The sequence below is a fragment of the Triticum urartu genome, chromosome 3A (assembly GCF_056163025.1).
Source record: "Triticum urartu cultivar PI428250 chromosome 3A, HENAU_Tu73, whole genome shotgun sequence".
Lineage (NCBI taxonomy): Eukaryota > Viridiplantae > Streptophyta > Magnoliopsida > Poales > Poaceae > Triticum > Triticum urartu.
This window is the reverse complement of record NC_141875.1, coordinates 75,436,581-75,457,199: the sequence shown is the minus strand read 5'-3', so window position 1 is coordinate 75,457,199 and position 20,619 is coordinate 75,436,581. Positions and strand designations below refer to the sequence as shown.

Sequence of the window (20,619 nt, the reverse complement as noted above, 5' to 3'; positions counted from 1 at the left end):
GTTGCAGGTGAAGATTGAAGTTTGTTCCTTGTTGGAACATGGAGATCGTTCCTTGTTGGAACATGTTTACTTGTTGGGATATCACAATATATCTTATTCAATTAATGCATCTATATACTTGGTAAAGGGTGGAAGGCTCGGCCTTATGTCTGGTGTTTTGTTCCACTCTTGCCGCCCTAGTTTCCGTCATATCGGTGTTATGTTCCCGGATTTTGCGTCCCTTACGCGGTTGGGTTATAATGGGAACCCCTTGACAGTTCGCTTTGAATAAAACTCCTCCAGCATGGCCCAACATTGGTTTTACCATTTGCCACCTATCCTCTTTTCCCCTTGGGTTAGGCCAGCCCAAGGGTCATCTTATTTTAACCCCCCGGGCCAGTGCTTCTCTAAGTGTTGGTCCAACCCAGAGCACCGTGCAGGGCCATCCCTTGGCAACTTGGGTTACGTCGGCTCCTGTACGCTTAGCTTATCCGGTGTGCCCTGAGAATGAGATATGTGCAGCTACTATCGGGATGTCGGCGCATCGGGTGGTCTTGCCGGACTTGTTTTACCATTGTCGAGGATGTCTTGTTGTACTGGGATACCGAGTCTGATCGGAATGTCTCGGGTGGAGGTCTATTCCTTCGTTGACCGTGAGAGCTTGTCATGGGCTAAGTTGGGACACCCCTGCAGGGATTTGAACTTTCGAAAGCCATGCCCGCGGTTATGGGCAGATGGAAATTTGTTAACGTCCGGTTGTAGAAAACCTGAACTTGAGCTTAATTAAAATGAATCAACCGCGTGTGTAACCGTGATGGTCTCTTTCCGGCGGAGACCGGGAAGTGAACACGGTTGTTGGAGTTATGCTTGACGTAGGTTGTTTTAGGATCACTTCTTGATCATACTTTTATCGATCGCGCTTTGCCTTCTCTCCTCGCTCTCATTTGCGTATGTTAGCCACCATATATGCTAGTCGCTTGCTGCAGCTCCACCTCATACTTTTACCTTACCCATAAGCTTAAATAGTCTTGATCGCGAGGGTGCGAGATTGCTGAGTCCCCGTGGCTCACAGATACTTCCAAAACCAGCTTGCAGGTGCCGATGAGTCCGTGCAGATGACGCAACCAAGCTCAGGAGGAGCTCGATGAAGATCTTGTCCTTTGAGTTGTTTCGTTCTAGTTGATCAGTAGTGGAGCCCAATTGGGGGTGATTGGGACCTTTGTCGCATTTGGGGTTCTTCTTTTATTTTGGCTCCGTAGTCGGGCCCTGATTGTATTTGGTTTTTGTAATGTTTTATTCATGTAATTGTGTGAAGTGGCGATTGTAAGCCAACTATGTATCTCTTTCCCTTATTATATTACATGGGTTGTGTGAAGATTACCTCACTTGCGACATATGCCTTCAATGCGATTATGCCTCTAAGTCATGCCTCGACACGTGGGAGATATAGTCGCATCGAGGGTGTTACACTGGCCGTTGGATATCATCTAGATTCCACCAGATTTTGCCACATGTATAATCTAGAAGACTCCATGGTTGAACTTAAGCATAATGCACAAACATCAAAACACAAGCACTTCTTATTTGTTCTAGAATCTTCCGTATCAGAATTGCCCAAATGTTTTTCTACATGATTTGCCATTATTTGTTTTTACTTTATGTCTTACGACGCACAATTCCATAAATCTTAAAATAGATTAGCTTATAAAAACTAGATGATTTTGAATGAAATGAACTATAAGAATTAAACGAACATCTACATCATGCATATATGACTCAAAGCTTGCATGCTATAATGTGGTATTTATTCATAATTTGGTTGCCAAATCTCATGCGTGCAATGCACGTGTACCTTACTCTAGTCTAAATGGTGTTTATGTGTGTGTTGTGCGTGTTGAGGTGCAAATTGTTTTTTTGGGTACACGTTAAGCTTGTTCTTCCGAAATTTCAAGCCGCGCCTTGTTATGCCGAGAATTCAAGCTAGCATCTCTTTCTATCGTGCTGCGAAACTCCCGCCTCTTCAACCCGCACCTTGTTAGCCCGAAATATTTAAGATATATCTTTGTCTCGTTGTGCTCCGATAACTCCCTCCATGTCAACCCGCGCCTTGCTATTCCGAAATTACAACACGCGCAAAAACTCCCACCTCCTATGAAATCCAGACACGCGAAATGCCCGTGGTACCCCTGAACCGAAAGAACCGCCTCAAATCGGTGGGGATACTTTCGTAACTTACCCCATATTTCGGACAAGCACGTCTCTAAGTCATGGTTCCCCACTGCCATCCCATCCGCCCACCCATTCGTACACCGAGGCCGCGAAAACTCGTGACGAAACCCCACACCCTACTCCGTCCGCCACCCAGCCGGAGCCTCTTCCCCGATGACGTCGTCCACAGCAACACCTCGACGTCCCTCATCCACCGTACCGGATGAGGATCCGTCGTCGATCTCATCGTCCCGCCGGTTCAGCCACCCCGTCCTCCACCTCCAAGGAGCTGCCCCGATGTTCCCCTCGTCTTTCGCGCCACCTCCATTCCCACACTGCCGTCTTCACCTGCACCACTGGAAGAGCATCATCATCACCGTTTCCTCGGATGAAGCTGCGTCCTAATCGGCGCCACCAAAGAGGTTGTACACTAATCGCCGCATTTTCTTCTTGATTCAATCTCACGGTGCTGCCGGCGCTCGGTCCCGAGCCGACACGGCGCGGCTCCACCCACGGCGGCGCTGCCGGCCACTTCCTCCACGGTGTCGCTCCCTCGGCGGCGACGTCCACATCAGTAGGACCTGCTGCTGCTTTAGCTCTCGCTCGCGCTGCTGCTCTGCTCTTGCTCTCGGTCCCCTGCCCGGTCTGCTCTTGCTATTGCTCTTGCTCGCGCTGCTGCTCTCGCTCTTGCTCTTGCTTGCGATGCTGCTTCGATTTAGCTACACTTCAGTCGACTGAATCGACTTTTGGGTCAGTCGATTTTCAGGTGGTGGGGGGTTCGCTGGGGTGAAGGAAGAACCAGCCGCAGCGGGGAGGGGGGCTCGCCGGAGAGATACCCCACTATCTATCTTAGGGTTCAGGATGGGGGCGGTGGTCGCCGGCGTTGGCGGGGCGGTGGCGTGGGGATCGTCGGAGAAAAAACTCGGCACGGGGTGGCCTAGTGGGATGGCCGGGGCGGCGGTGGACCGGCGGTGGGAAGTGTTTTCGGGGCGGGCGGGGCGGCGCATTGTCGGCCGTGGGCGGTGGGGGGCTGCTGTTTGGCCGGCTCAGGGGGGTGGAGGTTGAAGATGACCCGCAGGCCCTTGATTTCGTATCCAACGGCTGCAAAATCGACTGACCAGAGATGAAAAAGTCAGTTGACCGACGTGTAGCCTCACCTTGCTAGTGCGTTCAGTTTCGACAGCAAAATTCAGTTTCGACAGTTAAGTTCAGTTTCGACAGTTAAGTTCAGTTTCGACAGTTAAGTTCAGTTTCGACAGTTAAGTTCAGAGATGAGCGGCTGATGTATTTTACATCTAGCACTTTGTGGTTATGTATTTTACATCATGTATTGGAGATGCTATTAGAATTCCACTCAGGTTAATGTTGTTCGTTCTCTCTCTTGTCCTCCTTCAGCCTCGGCGTCGTACAACTCACCGGAGCTGCTCCAACGACGAAACCCTCCATCACAGCGGAGCAGTACCTCGGGCTCCATCTCCAGACACCTAAGATCTTCTTCCCCTCCTCCGACAGCCAAGTCAGCCGGAGCATCCTCACCGGCCAACCCAATCACGCTGAGATCGACATGGCTTCGCCAAAGAGGTTCTACACTTGTTGCATCTCTTTTTTACTCTACATGTTATATATATTGTCCACTGAGCACTCGTAGTAACGGGAAATACAATTATTTTATCCTACTATATGACAAGCAGTGAGGTACCAGGCAACTTAGCTATCCGTGATGGACTCTCTTGAACGCCATCATTATTTATCTCTGCGCGTTTCAGTTGTGCATTTGTCGATGGGCCTGGGAGTTGAGCTAGTATGGCAGTGGCCTGGGTCCAAAGTAATAGAAGTAGCACAAAAACATTTTTCTAATGTAGGATTTTCCTTGCTCAAGACTGCCTACTAGAATCGCCAGTGCTTGAAAGGAAAAGTGAATGAAAAACATCGGAATTGGAAAGTTTCCTATGGTACTACTTTTCATGAATTTGGTGCAAAGGAATGGAGCAAAGGAAAACTGTAGGATTTGTTCCTTTAGTGTCTCCTTGAAAGAAAAACTGTAGGAATTCTAATTTCCACTTCTCCTCATTTTCATATTCCTATTCATCAAGCACAAGACTAAGAGATAGTAGCATAATAGCATTATAACCGTACATTTTCTTGTGGTTTGACTTAATCTCACCATGCTTTTTTGCATCCTGTGATCTTCCAATTGTTGTGAATCAAACACCCAGATTGGCAGAAATCCTGTGTTTTTAAATTCTCTGTTTTGCACGTGCATTCCTATCCTATTCCTGTCTATTTCCTATCCCTGCATTGTTAGAATCCTCAAATTCAAACAAGCCCTTACTCAATTACTTCTGTTACAGATATGTGTCAAAGAAAACCTTGTGTGGTTTGTCCTGCTCCTGCGGCACTGTGCTCCACCCCAGCTCAGCTCCTCCAACGACGGAAGGGTTCACCACAGCAGGATTCCGCTCTCCAGACTGTCTTTCGCCGCCTCAGATCTTCTTCCCCGCCGCCGGCAGCCATGGCAACTACATTACCATCATCAACTAAGCAGATGACCTTGAGGACTACACGGGTCCGCAAGAAAGGTCGCACTCTTCCGTGTCTGCTTACGTTATGTGTCGCTTAATATGATGACAGGCTACATTATCGTCGTGTTCACCTATTAGACTCCGAGACAGTACCAAACTAATGCTGAAACTTGAGTTTTTAAATGGTTGTGGGGTACATATTGGGGCGGCAATCAGTACTATCTGTCTACTATCTGGTTAATCTCCGGTGTCTACTATGAGTTTCATGTTGGGTGCAAACAAACATTAAAGGAGCCATTATCTGTATTTTTTAACTAAAGCTATTATCTGCCTGCTATCATTGGTTTTGGGTCTATCCACAGTTTGCTACCATCACTCTGGATTTGTGCATGCACTCCTTACATAATCTCACTATGTTTTACTCCTATGCATGCCAGTTATTGTACACAATGGAACTGATCATGTAGAGCAAAAGAGATGAGCCTTGTGTGGCAATAAAATTTCATGCAAACGTCGTTCCATGGTGGGCGCAAAGGCAGCCCCCCTCCACCCATTTCAGATCGTAATCAAGAGGAAGATAACTGTTATGAGGGGGATTCAGAAGGAGAAGACCACTCCTATTTACCACATGAGGTCTTCGCTCTAACTTGGCATGCTAATGTTGGTAATATCATGCATATGGTGCCTTGCATTGCTTATTGTATACATTAAAGATGTCATCTGCTTAGTTTAGACATGCTTTGTGTCAATGCCATCTGTTTAGTTTCTTTATCATATATGTGAATCATGCAATGCCATCTTGTCTAGCCAGGCATCATATATGTGAATTTTGCAATGCCACCCTGGTTAGCCAGTCATCTTATATGTGAATTATATCATGCCATCATTTTTTATTACATGTTAAATTTGTCAACAATTTTAGTACATTCAATTACTCTTCCTGTGCATCAGCCATTTGGCACGGTCATGGAAAAATCTGGAGTGGAAACAAGGTCTTCAGAGCAGACAATGCTATCTGACAAAGCGCATGTCTTGCTGGTTACCGATAGCTCCTCAGAGGAGGATTCAGAGACAGATGACCAGTCATATTCCCCCCCCCCCCCCGAGGTGCATGCCCTAACTTGGCAGGGTTATGTTGCTCATATCGTGTGTATGGTATCTTGCATTGCTATGTCATTTGCTTAGTTTAGACATGCTTTGTGTGAATGCCACCTGTTTAGTGTCTAATTACCATATATGCGAATTATGCAATGCCATCTTGTTGCAAGACATTATATATGTGAATTATGCAATGTTATCTTGTTGCAAGGCATTATGTATGTGAATTATGTAATGCCATGCTGTTTAGGCAAGCGTCATATATGTGAATTATATCATGTCGTCCTTTTTTTGTATTTCTCATTGCTTTTGTCGACAATGTTTGTATATTCAACTGCTCTTCCTGTGCATCAGCCATTTGAATTGGTGATGGACAAATCTGGAGTGAAAACAAGGTCTTCAGAGCAGACAATGCTACCTGCTGAAGCAGATATCTTGCTGGTTATAGATAGCTCTTCAGAGGAGGATTCAGAGGTAGATGACCAGTCCTATTATCCCCCTGAGGTGTATGCTCAAACTTGGCAGGGTTATATTACTCATATAATGCATATGTTGTATTGCAATGCTTAGTTTTTACATCATATACACAATATTGAATGCCATCTCCTTAGTTGACACATCATATATGCGATTGCCCTCTGCTCACTTCCTTAGTATATAAATCATATATTTGAATTATGTCATGCTATGATGTTTACATAGACAGCATGTATCTGAATTATGGCATGCCAACCCATTTTCTAAAGACATAATATAGTTATATCATCTCATCCTGTTCACATAGTCATCATATTTAAATTATGCCATTCTATCCGTGAATTATATCATGCCATCATGTTTCCATCGACGGCATGTTTGTGATTTATGGCATGCCAACCACTTTAATAGACACATCGTATAGTTATATCATGTCATCCTATTTACATAGTCATCATATTTTGAAGTATGTCATTCTATCCTGTTTAGTTAGCCATCATACATGTGAAATTGTGTCATGCTATCCTGTTTAATTAGCCATCATATATGTGAAATTATGTCCTGCTATTCTGTTTGCTTAGACAACATAAATGTGAATTATTTCATGCCATGTTTTCTTCCCTACTATCCATTGCACCTGTCTATCTTACAATGTTTGTACATTCAATTACTTTTCTTATTTATCACCCATTTCAATTGGAGGGAGTGATGGCAGTATCTGTGGGAGTAAAAACACAGTCTTCAGAAAAGATCGTGCTACCTATCGATGCAGGTAGAACCACGGTTGTACTTGCCCAAGAACTAGCCCCACCACACATAACCTACACTCATGCAGATTATACCCCTACCCAGTTGGACAGAGAACCAGCTACACCCCTTCTAACCCCAACCCCAGTAGATAGACACCCAGTTCCCGTTGACACAGCACCGTCTCCACCACAGAGCACCCAAACACGAGCAGTTAGTAAGGCAACTGCAGTGCCCAAATCACGAGGACCACCACTCCGAACCCGAAGTCAACGCTTAAAGCAGAAGAAAAATTGTTCTCAGGTCAGGTTCCGTAGCTATGGTTCATACTACTTTGCTCTTGCATCACTCTATTTACTGATACCAACTAATTTCAAATTTGAAGGATGCAATTGAAACTCCAATGGCGCAAAAGGTATGTTTTAAACCTGTTTCTTCAACGTGTTTGGCTGTTTGCTGTTGTAACTTGCTCTATGTTGATTTCAGTTTCAATTGAATAAACAATTATGTTCTCATGCCATGCACATTACATGTGTTGTTATTGCTGTGTAGTTTCCCACACTTATATTCTGTCTATGCTGCTTTGTCTTAAATAGATATGATTCGAACTGTATCTATCTTGATTTGGCAACATAAACTAGAATGATATAGACCATACAGTGACCATACTACATAGATATATGTTTGTTTCATGTTGTTATCCTGTCCACCTTACTACTGAACTGGTAAACCTGAGATGTGTTTGTTTGTTTCTCTTTTAGAACGCGGATAAAATATTGGAGAAGAGTACCCTGTTATGCAATGGTAAAGGAAGTAATGCAGATAAGGTTCAAGATAGTGAGACATCCCTGTTGGTCTCCAAGAAAGCTGATAAAAACTATATTGAAGACACTAAGACAACCCCAAAGTCCTGTCTTGATGTAGTGTTAAAGTTACTGGCTACCACTGTTGGCACCAGCTCTTCGAACTCGTTGCCTGAATCAGTTCGGCTTCTTGAGTCTCAACTTCAAGTTAAAAGACATCGATCAGATGTTATGCGACAGGAAGCCGAAGGACTGAGGAAGTCCCTGCAGAATTCAGATGCATACTTTCTGATGCAACAACAAGCGCTGGAGGACTTAAGCGCCAAATAAGAGAAAGTTAATAAGCTTGCTAAGCATCTTGCCAGCATTATGGGTACCCAGGATATTGTTTCTTGAACTCTTCTGAAGCGGTTTCAGTTCTGGACTTGTTTTGCTGCGGTGTTTATATGCTGTTGTGTTCCCTATATTTGCACTGGTGGCGCACTTTGATGCCCAGTGGATGTAATATGTGTAATAGCCGTGATAGCCTAGTGTAAGTTGCTTGCTTATTTATTTCCTTGTTGTCTTGTTTATTTGTTTTCTTGTAGTCAGTGCAGTTCTTTTTCTGCGGTTTGCTAGTGGCTACAATAACCTATTTTTTAAAACTAGGCCACAATAACCATGGGCTAATATTTACTGTAGTGACACTTGGCCTCCTACGGGCCGTAGAAACTATGGGCCTTCTACGGGCCGTATAAACAGTGGGCCTTCTATGGGCCGTAGAAGCAGTGGGCCTTCTACGGGCCGTAGAAACAATGGGCCTTCTACGGGCCGTATCATCAATGGGCCTTCTACGGGCTGTATCATCAATGGGCCTTCTACGGGCCGTATGATCGATTGGCCAAACATGGGCCGAACAGACCGCATTCTGGCCGTAAACGGGCTAGAGTTGGAATCGTCCGTTCATGGGCCGACCATAACGGGCCATCGTTAATAGGCCATATTTGACGACGCTATGAAAACGGCCCAACATATTAACGGACCACAAACGGGCCTACTGTAACCACGGGCTGAATTTGGCCCACAAGCAGAAAATGACAGTAACGGGCCGTAAGTAAACGAATGCTGGAAATGAGCCCAAGAATAAATGGGCTCTGAAGAAGGCCGGAAGATAACATGGGTTGGAAACGGCCCAACGGTATAACGGGTCGTTAATGGGTATAAAGTGATATATTGTTCATCACGGGCCAGTTCCACCACGGGCCGTTAGCGGGTGTAAAGTGATACACTGTTCATTACGGGCCAGTTTCACCACGGGCCGTTAATAGGCCAAGAGTTACATAGGGCCTCATATGGGCCGAAAGACCTCATGGGCCATACATGGGCCAGAAGTGAAAACGGGCTGGAATCATATTGGATGGCCCAGATGACGCTACTAGGCCTAATTCGGATAGGGCGTAACGGGCCTTGGGTTAGCGGGCTGTAAATGAGCTATATTCGAACAGGCCGTTAACAGGCTTTCCATGGGCCGGGCCGCCAGCTTTTCACCAAGTCAAACGGGCCGGCCTTTACACAGGGATGGCCCTCTGTTGGGCCGTGCCACATGTCGACGTATCATAGGCGCCTATATGACCCACTGACAAGCTGACATGTGTTTCGTCCAGCCAATAAGAATTTTACACGTGGAAATTTCCCATTGGTCGGGGCTGTTAATGGGTTATCGGATCCAAAACCCGACCCGATAGCTTAACGGCGTTCCGTTATGGTGGATGCCACGTCTCGGTCACCCTTGACGAAAGCACTTCTGTGACGCGTGATTTATCGTCATGGAAGTGGACACTTCCGTGATGATAATTTTGGTAATGTCATGGAACACTTCTACGACAGCACAGGTATGACTATCTTGATTCTATCATAAATTTGTCATGGATGTACATGCATGACAAAAAAGCGACCTACTGTGACAAACACGTATCATCACGGAAGTGTATTTTTTTGTAGTGACTCCCGGTGATGACCATAGTTTGAGGAGTTCATGTATTCACTATGTGCTAATGCTTTGTTCCGGTTCTCTGTTAAAAGGAGACCTTAATATCTCTTAGTTTCCAATAGGACCCTGCTGCCACGGGAGGGTAGGACAAAAGTTGTCATGCAAGTTCTTTTCCATAAGCACGTATGACTATGTAACGCCCTCGATGCGGCTATAGCTCCCACGTGTCGAGGCACGACTTAGAGACATAACCGCATTGAAAGCAATGTCGCAAGTCAGGCAATCATTACAACATCCCATGTAATATATAATAAAAGGGGGAGAACATAGTTGGCTTACACTCGCCACGTCAATCAAGAACATAAATAACATTACATCATCCAAAACACTCATGGCCCGACTACAGCGCCAAAATAGAAAAGAACCCAACATGCGACAAGGCCCTGAATCGAACCCCAACTAGGCACCACTACTGATCATCAGGAAAAGACACGTAGTAACGCTGAGAGTCCTCATCGAACTCCCACTTGAGCTCGTACTCGTCACCTGGAGCGGAATCACCTGGACCTGCATCTGGAGTTATAGTATCTGTGAGCCACAGGGACTCAACAATCTCGCACCCTCGCGATCAAGACTATTTAAGCTTATAGGAAGGATAAGACAAATATATGTGGAGCTGCAGCAAGCGACTAGCATATATGGTGGCTAACTTATACGCAAAAGAGAGCGAGAAGAGGAGGCAAGGCGCGAGCGAGAATCTAGAGGAACAACCTGCGCAAGCATCACTCCAACACCGTGTCCACTTCCTGGACTCCGCCGAGAAGAGGCCATCACAGTAACACACACAGTTGATTCATTTTAATTAATTAAGGTTCAAGTTATCTACAACCGGACATTAACAAATTCCCATCTGCCCATAACCGCGGGCACGGCTTTCGAAAGTTCAATCCCTGCAGGGGAGTCCCAACTTAGCCCATGACAAGCTCTCACGGTCAACGAAGGAATAGACCTCCTCCCAAGACGTTCCGATCAGACTCGGTATCTCGGTAACTCAAGACACTTCGACAGGTTAAAACAAGACCAGCAACACCGCCTGAACGTGCCGACAAATCCCGATAGGAGCTGCACATATCTCTTTCTCAGGGCACACTCAGATGAGCAAGACGTCGGGTAGGCCAGCCCAGAGTTGCCCCTGGTAGCCACCGGCGGCTGACGGTTTGGACCAACACTCAGAGGAGCACTAGCCCGGGGGGGGGGGTTAAAATAAGATGACCCTTGAGTCTGCAGAACCCAAGGGAAAGAAAAGGCTAGGTGGCAAATGGTAAAACCAAGGTTGGGCATTGCTGGACAAGCATTAATCAAGGCGAAATATCAAGGGGTTCCCATTATAACCCAACCGCGTAAGGAACGCAAAATCCGGGAACATAACACCGATATGACGGAAACTGGGGCGGCAAGAGTGGAACAAAACACTAGGCGAGAGGCCGAGCCTTCCACCCTTTACCAAGTATATAGATGCATTAAGATAACATAGCAATATAATGATATCCCAACAAGTAAATAAATGATGTTCCAACAAGGAACGGCCTCCAATCTTCACCTGCAACTAGCAACGCTATAAGAGGGGCTGAGCAAAGCGGTAACATAGCCAATCAACGGTTTGCTAGGACATGGTGGGTTAGAGTTTCAACATGGCAATTGGGAGGCTGACAAGCAAAATGTAGGCATCGTAGCATTGGCATAGCAAGAGCGAGCAAACTAGCATAGCAAAGATAGTAGTGATTTCGAGGGTATGATCATCTTGCCTGCACAGTTGTCAGAGTTGACTGGATCCTCACAAGCAAACTCAACGGGCTCCTCGGTAGCGAACTCGTCTCCCGGCTCTACCCAAACAAGACAAACAAGCAACAATGATACAATCAACCACGTGCAAGACCAAGCAATAAGATGAAATGATGATATGCTATGCGGGATGCGATGCGGGATGCAAAATGCAAGATATGATAGGAAATGCATGAACCTGGCCTCAACTTGGAATTCCAAGGGTGCCACTGGAAAGATGAAATGAAATCTCTTGAAAACGATATAAAGATCATCGGAATCGGAGTTACGGTTTGGAAATGGCAAGCGTTTCAAAAAATGACTCCGGTCTGCGATTTACATCAAGTAGGCATCTAAATGCAATGAAATGAACATGCTACAGCCACCAAACATGACAATAAAATACATGGAAGGGATGCACATAAGATGTTTAACAAAAGTCTAGAACTGAGCTACGGTCAATTCATCCATTGGGAGGTTCAAACAAGCATGGCAAAAACGCAAATGCAAAACAGATTCCAGACTTAGTGAAATTAACACTTGTCTGAAATTTCAGATCACGAAGCCCTCTTCGGAGCAGCAAAACAACATGATACATGACCTGATTAAGACAAGTAAGAACATGGCATGGAGCTACTCAACAAGCTTAACAAAAGACCCAAAGTGACCTGAGGCCAAAAGGGTGCACAAAATATACTAACGGGCACACGAACATAGCTAAAACACAATCAGTTTTCAGACTTGGTGAAAACTGAGACATGCTGAAATTTAACTCACGAAGGCAAGTAAACGAGCTCGATGCACTCACTACGGTGCAAGTCATGGAAAGACAAGCATACATCCATAAAGAAGGCACAAAATGCTAGCTAGACATGGCAAGAACAATGGCATAGCATGCACGGATCAACTACAATAACATCGGCAAAATCGCAAACGAGTTGACGATCTGCCCAGATTCACAACGAAGCAAAAGTAGAGCTCGATTGAATCAAGCTAGGTTGCTCCATAATTGCAAGTAAAGACATGGATAGATAGAGCATAACATGATTAACAAAACTCCTTTACTGATCATCCTCAAAAGAGGCACGGATCACTAGGAAACAAGCCGAACATATGGCATCATGAACTAAATAATCCCAGACTTAGTGAAAACAACTAAGTCCCTGAAAACAGATTTACCGGGTGCCTCACTTTGCGAGCTTGCACAAGTCATCACACACATACTAAAAATGCATGGGTTGCACCTATGTAAAGAAGACAAAACCCTTAACAAAACATATGAAGGACTCACAGGCATATCATGCACACAATAATCATGGCAAAAATGACAAAAGTCTAAGATGAACTAGCAGATCTGACAATTAACTCACGAAGCCTCCTTCTAACAGCATTTTGGGCATCAATATGAACTCAAATGAAAATGATGCAATGGAATGAAATGATGTACTCGTCGAGGCGAACATTTTGATATACTATATCTCCAAATCAGAGCTACGGATGCGGAGATACGACCGGTCAAAGTAGGCATAAAAAATTAGGGTTTGGAGGGAAAAGTCAACCGTGAGGAGATATTTTTCTCAGATCTGGATCTGGCACGCAATCCGAGGAACGCCAGAACACTGTAGCTGGCCGGAACTTGGTCGCCGGAGTTCGTCGTTGCCGGGGAAGGAGAGGAAGAAGCCGGCCTTGGCGCGGCTCCCGAGGACGGCGGCGGGCTTGGACGGGGCGGCGCCGGCGGCGAGGGGCGGCCGGGCGCGGGCGGCGTGGCGGCGAGGCGGCGCCGGCAGCGGTAGGCGGCGGCGGGCGGCGAGGCCGGTCGGGCGGCGCGGCAGCCAGGCGGCGGGGAGGGCGCCGCGGCTCGGGCGGGAGGAGAGCCGGGCAGCTGGCGGCGGCGACCGGGCTCCGCGGGCCAGATCTGGGCCCGGGCGGGCCGCGGAGAGAGAGAGACGGCGGCGCGGATGAGGTGGCGGCGTGCGGTTGGCCGGGCGCGGCGGCGGTGCTGAGGTGGCGCGCTCTGATTGGTCGGAGCGATGTGGAGGGCGGACGTGTCCGGCCGGGTCGGAAAATGTCCGGCCGGCGCGAGGGATTTTTAGGGTTTCGTGGGGGAATGAGATCCGAAAAACGGGGGGTCTATTTATAGGCATAAGTGGAGCTAGGAGAGTCCAAATGAGGTGCGGTTTTTGGCCATGCGATCGTGATCGAACGCTCTAGGACATGGAGCAGAGTTTGGTGGGTTTTGGGCCAAATTGGAGGGGTGTTGGGCTGCAACACACGAGGCCTTTTCAGTCCCTCGGTTAACCGTTGGAGTATCAAACGAAGTCCAAATGATACGAAACTTGACAGGCGGTCTACCGGTAGTAAACCAAGGCCGCTTGGCAAGTCTCGGTCCAATCCGGAGATGTTTAATCCCCACACACGAAAGAAAGCTAGAAATGGCCACCGGAGGAGAACAGAGCGCCGGAATGCAAAACGGACAACGGGAAAAATGCTCGAATGCATGAGATGAACACGTATGCAAATGCAATGCACATGATGACATGATATGAGATGCATGACAACGAAAACAACACACGAAGACAAAGACCCGAACTCGAGAAATAAATATAACTTAACGCCGGAAACGGCAAGAGTTGGAGTACAAATAGGGAAAGTTACATCCGGGGTGTTACAGACTATATACGGAATACATGCCTACATTACATTGATGAATTAGAGCTAGTTCTGTGTCACCCTATATTATGACTATTACATGATGAACCGCATCCGGCATAATTATCCATCACTGATCCGGTGCCTACGAGTTTTCTATATACTAGTTTACGCTTATTTACTTTCCCGCTGCTACTATTACAATCACTACAAAATACCAAAAACATTACCTTTGCTGTCTTTACTTTTGTTGCCGCTACCACCACTATCATATTACTTTGCTACTAAACACTTTGCTGCAGATACTAAGTTTCCAGGTGTGGTTGAATTGACAACTCAGCTGCTAATACTTGAGAATATTCTTTGGCTCCCCTTGTGTCGAATCAATAAATTTGGGTTGAATACTCTACCCTCGAAAGCTGTCACGATCCCCTATACTTGTGGGTTATCAGCGTCCTCCATGGCAATGGAGGTGATAGAGAGGATGCGATTGGGGAAAGAGAGACGACAAGGTGGGAGAGGAGAGGGAGTGGAGAGCGAGACGATGTGGCGGGGGGAAATGGTGGGCGATGAGGCCGGAGGTAGTTGCCGTCCACATTTATATGATGGGACAGTTTTGGCTTGTTGCCATGGACACGTGCTGCCACACGGACGCGGACGACTGCACGCGAAAACGAAACGCATGCCATATACAAATACGTATAGGGCCGGACATACGATCTAACCGGGCCCGTACGGGCCTCCCAGGGCTCCTCGATGGCTATACGCGGGCGCAATAAAGACGATCGTGCGCCTCGTGATGAATCGTTTTTGGTTCATCCTGGCCGTCCTTGTGTTTTTCCCCTCGCGTTCAGCCCGGGGGGAGCACCGGAGCAGAAACGGATAGACAGTGTACATCGCAGTACGCCCATGCTGGGACATTCTTGCATCGTAGTACTAGTTTCTACGAGGTCCGAGACGACAGATCTGGAATTTTCGGAGTCCGATCCGCTTTCCGTCGCGTCGGAGATTGTCGGAGAGAAGTTTGTAGACGCATCGGCATAGACTGGAGTGAAGTAAAGTGGCTATGTTTTGTCAGGGATCGATAGAGACACATATTTGTGGGGTCAGGATGGGCCAACATGAACCAAATTCGACGTAATGGACGCATCCAAGTGTCATCATATCCGTCTCACATATGGAATGGATATTTGAGGGTGCGGGGCAACCTGGATGTATGGGTCGGTTTAAGACGCAAATGATATATGTCACTCTTTGTGAGCGTTATGGCGCCGATTGGCCTGGCCCACCAAGCGGAAGGATACCCAACATTTTGGGGAAGCTTCCAGATGTTTCTTTTCTTCCCTATGTTTTTTTCTTTTTTTTCCTTTCTTTCTCTTTCTTTTAAACTCATCACTATTTTTTACTGGTTTTTTGTTTCCTTTTCAGGTTTTCATCCTTTTGGTTTTTCTGTTTCTTTTTTCTTCTCAGTATTTAAATTTCATAAAAAAATTAAAATGTTCAAAATTTAGAAAATTATTAGCATTTTTTGAAATGTTCACATTTTGAAAAATGTATTTGTGTTTTCTCAAAACATGTTTGGAATTTATTTAATTTTCACAATTTCAAGAAATGTTCACAAATTTTAAAAAATACTTAACATTTTTAAAACAAAAATTGGGATGTCAAAAATTGCTCGTGAATTTCAAAAAATGTTCACCGTATATCAAAAAACGTGTAACTGAAAATTGTTCACCGTATACTAGAAAATAATTCAGTGCGTACAATTAGAATACCCATCGTATATTAAAAAAATGTTCACTGTGTATTTTGTTAAAGACATCACTGTATATTTAAAAATGTTCATTACATATATATGATGTTCATCATATATTAAATAATTTTTGAGTATGTCCTTGGTAAAAGTGCTCACCATATTTGAAAATTTGTTCTATTATCCAAAAAATAGAATTTGAATTTGAGGGTTTTTTGAATTCAAAGTTTTTGTTTAGGATTCCAAAAAATGTTCCTATTTACCAAATTTGGTCTTATTTTCAGAAAATGTTTGAGGAATTTCATGTAATTGTCACATTTCCAAACATATTCGGGTATTTTTATAGAATTTTCTCGTTTCCAGAAATTATCAGAATTTGAATTTGTGGCCATTAAGAAAACATTTTTTGAGACTAAAGAAAGAAAAACAAACACGCTAGTTGGTGCTTACTCACTCGTGCCACAACGCTTGTTCGCAGGCGCTTGCTCCCTCGGATGGGCCAGGCCTGTTTAAGATGGCGTGCAAGCGACACATGTGCTACCGCTCGCAAGCGATGTATAGAAACACCCGGTTTAAGATGTCCGGTTAGGTGACAAAAAAGCCAGACTGTGATCAGGGAGGCTGCCCGAACATTTGATAATGATATGAGAACTCCGGTTACAGATGCTTCAAGTAGTCCCAAACACCTCAAGCCGCGAACCACTCACATACAAACGGGACAATGTGCGCCTCCCAAGGCCTCGATGCACCCCGAGCGTGCATTTCCTGGGTGCTGGCCCGGAATAGAGGATACACACAGCTAAACCCACCAAGACCCATCTAGAGAGGTAGACCGAACAAGCAATGGATCCAACATCGGCAAAGTCGCCACCAAGGACACCGCAAGCGAACAAGATAGCGCCTTCGTGAAGGAGAATGATGCCGAGACGCCGTCTCCATCCGATCCGGAGAACCGGACCTAGGGTTCCTCTGAGCTCGAAGAGGGGCATCGATGGAGGCCATGGCCGCACCTTCAATAAGAGAAAACAACACTCGTGAGTGACGCTGCTGCCGGCATCGGCTAGCTAAGCAAGGATTTCTCCTTGGACTGAGTCTAAGCAATCCCATGGCCACCGAATATGGACTCTATGATGAGGAAGTCAAACATCGGCCGAAACTGCCACGTCAAGAAGAGAGTTGGTGGGGCTGCACCTGTCGCTGGAGGGGGCACTGAGCGCCATCGGACACACGAGCATTGGATCTAGCCCAAGGCGAGGCGTGGAGGTATACGGCGTTGGGGACGCGATGAGGCGGAGAGAAACCTGCACAAGGCAATCATTGGCAACCGGCAACACCGACAAGCTAGGAACCGGAGGAACACAGATCCAAGCTGATGGGGTCGTAGCAGACAGGATACTGATGGGCAAAGTAAGCTGGAGGAGAATGCATCTACTTGGTCGTTGGGGCCGGAGCTGCGCCGGCAGAGGCCCCGCAAGCCACGGACATCGGAGAATGCAGGCCCGAGGCCATCAGGGACGGAACAACGCCAACAAACCCGCTGCAGGGTGCCACTCGCCCACCATGCCGCCAAGCCGAAGCTTAGAAAACTTAGGAGATACATTGTGCCTCTCACTAGGAATAGGAACGTCGGCGTATGGCCCTCACCAGGTGTGCAGGCGTATTGCTTCATGGAGCTTGGTATTTAAAATAATAACAAAATTCATATTTAAATATTTTTCTAAAAAAATTCTTGTGAAAACTAATATGTGTGCAGTAATGCCTGTGAAAATTTGTTTGAAAATATTGTGATTTGTAGGCTACACGGATAAAAGTCAGCCCAACAACTTTTCTGGCCCATTTGAAATAGATATTGTTTTGTATGCCACATGTGAAAAGTATTACTTCCTCTCTAACTTAATAAACGTCTTATGTTAAGTTACAGAGGTTGCGTAAAATTTTATAAATACATAGTGCACATGTGTATGTGTATTCACAATTTTCTTTCTAAATCAAGTCGAACTCGTTGCCGCCACATCCCGGCACCTTCTCCTTCGCGAAGAGCATCGACAGAAGTCCGCTACCCATCTCTGGGAACTTGATCACGTGATAGGTCAACACACTATAGTTTTGCGAGACAAGAAGGAATCAAAGAAGCATGATTAGTACGCGTGTTTCGGTTATCGGATGGAGAGAAGAGGAAAGTGCCCGGCAAGTAAAGGACGAATTACTCATAACATCGCCCTTTTTCTTTGCTCCAGGGCTCGAGCAGGAGTGTTCGGTGGTTTAACCTAACGGAAAAATGATCGTTATATTATCTACTCCTTTTAACGGTACTTAAAATTCATCTTACTAATCACTACATAAATATGTATATATTTATAAAATAATTCTGAGAAAGAAGTCACGGGCATGTTAGGGGTCACATGTGCGTGTACTACTCCAAGCAACAACCTTTATTCAACTTCTGGTGGTAATAATGTAATACATAGGGTGGTGTAAACATATACGGCATGCTAGTACGCATTACCAACACACATGGCTATCTACCGCCTAGTGCTTAGTATAGAGCGTGACGTTGGTCCATCGTGACTCCATGCAGCTGGATTGGTCATGGTGCTGCATGTACACCCCAAACTTGAAGTAGTAGGACTCGCTGGGGGTCACGCTGGTGCTGAACTTTCGCTCGCCGTCGACGTACACGGCCACCGTGGACGCGCCGACGTCGTGCATCACGTTGAGGCGGAACCACCGGTCGTAGATGTCGGGCTCGATGGCCGCCCCGCTGTAGAACCGAAGGACGCCGTCGTAGACGTGCAACATCAACACCGTCGAGTGCGCGGCGCCCTCCTCGTTGTGGATCTGCATCACCGACACGCCGGAGGTCCCCGACGGCACGTAGCCATAGCCCTCGAATTGCCACACCCCCGACGAGTAGTCGTGGCCCTGGAAGAGCATAGATCATATATTATGTGACTCCATGGCAGGAGGAATCTCAACAATGTGCTGCCATGTACTTACCCGGAGCTTGACTTCAGAGCGCGGGTTGGTGTGGGTGACGGTGTTGAAGGGCTTGTCATTTCGGTGCACCCAGAACGTCCGCACACCGTTGCGGTACTGGAACCGCTGGCTCTCCGGCACGTTGTACGGGCTCTGCACCTGGAAATCGCCGTCGGCGAGCTGCACCTTCTGGAACCCGGCGGCGGGGTTCCCGCTGCCACCGGCGGCCGCGAACGTGCCGCCCATGGCCACGAGAAACAGTAGGAGATGAAGCCATGGACTACTCGAGAGAGAAGCCATTTTGCAACCTGTGAGCGAGGATGTGTACGTACGTAGCTGGTGTCCACAATCAGCTGTTAACTGATCTCTAGCTAGCTAGTAGTAAGCTGTCTTGGTGCAGATCGACATGGGAGAAGATCGAGCTTAAATAGCCATCGACCAGCCAGTTTGAGGCGTGTGGATGCATCACGGGAGCAGCACGCGTTCACTTTGTCTGACGTGCATTGTGGTGCACGGTATAGGCGGCCCAAGCACGTACGTACGTAGTTGCGCAGCGGTGCGATTGGATATGCATGCAATCGTTTTCCTCCGCGCGTGCTTACTTGGACCTGTGGTTTCATATTCAGAGAAAAAGTCTGGAAGAGGGCACCCTGCTTGAAACGTCACGAACAGGGTTCATGCCCGATAGACAGGAGCCTTGCTCCGGTTCACCCCCCTAACTCAATTTCCTAGGGGTATTCTTGACCCCCGTCATATATTTTTTCTCCGGCCTGCCGCTGCCCATATCCAAGCCCCGTATAACCCATATAACCCATACGTCTGTATACGGTGACATCTCGAGAAAAAGATGACACGACCCCACGACCAGGTATGACCTGCCGACGGCCGATACATCAATCACGCAGCTCCATCATTCACGCAGCTCTTCCATCATTCTGTTGAGGTTCTGTAGAAATATCGACGGCAGTGATCTCGTCCGAGAGCGCGCGCGGCACCGTCGTGAACCTCCAGCGCTCGCAGGCACCGCATCCCGTTTCCCCATATTTGTCTCGCTCGCGGCAGCATCCTGCCGCTGTTATCGTCGTAGTGGTTAACCTAGCGGGGCGGGTAACCTAGCTTTCCGGCGGTCCAGGTCATCGCACATCTTGTTCTGGTAGTGCTGCTCGTCGTGATATACACAGTGATCACGCGGGCTAATGTGGGTTTCTTCTTTCTAGGGTTAACTTAGCGTCGTTCGCCGTCGGTTGTGTGCACGACGGCTTCGTTATTTGATGCGGCGGCTTACTGTAACGCCCCGAGACCGTTGCGCCAGGTGTCTTCCAGTTATTCGTTGTTGTTGCCTTGTCATTTGTTTGCGTGTCATGCATTTCATATCATGTCATCATGTGCATCGCATTTGCATACGTGTTCGTCTCATGCATCCGAACATTTCCCCGTTGTCTGTTTTGCATTCCGACACTCTTATGTCCTCCGGCGCCCCCTGTTGTCTTTTTTGTGAGCGGGTGTTAAATTTTCTCGGAATGGACCGAGATTTGCCAAGCGGCCTTGGTACGCCACCGGTAGACCGCCTGTCAAGTTTCGTGCCATTTGGAGTCCGTTTGATACTCCAACGGTTAA

General features: G+C 46.8%; 1 protein-coding gene across 1 annotated transcript; it reads right to left on the bottom strand.

Annotated features, from left to right (window-relative positions):
- Positions 1-18,431: 18,431 nt before the first annotated feature.
- Positions 18,432-19,392, bottom strand: LOC125547998 (citrate-binding protein-like). Its single transcript, XM_048711714.2, has 2 exons — positions 19,024-19,392; positions 18,432-18,948 (listed from the first exon to the last, which is right to left on the bottom strand). Exons 1-2 carry the CDS (start codon positions 19,300-19,302, stop codon positions 18,556-18,558), a joined length of 672 nt encoding a protein of 223 aa, XP_048567671.2. The 5' UTR covers positions 19,303-19,392; the 3' UTR covers positions 18,432-18,555.
- Positions 19,393-20,619: the final 1,227 nt, after the last annotated feature.

Bases quoted from the DNA above. Each gene is read 5' to 3' on its own strand.
- LOC125547998 (XM_048711714.2), bottom strand. From the start codon at position 19,302: ATGGCTTCTCTCTCGAGTAGTCCATGGCTTCATCTCCTACTGTTTCTC. The intron at 18,949-19,023 runs GTAAGTACATGG...ATGCTCTTCCAG, and splicing joins GCTCTGAAGTCAAGCTCCGG to GGCCACGACTACTCGTCGGG.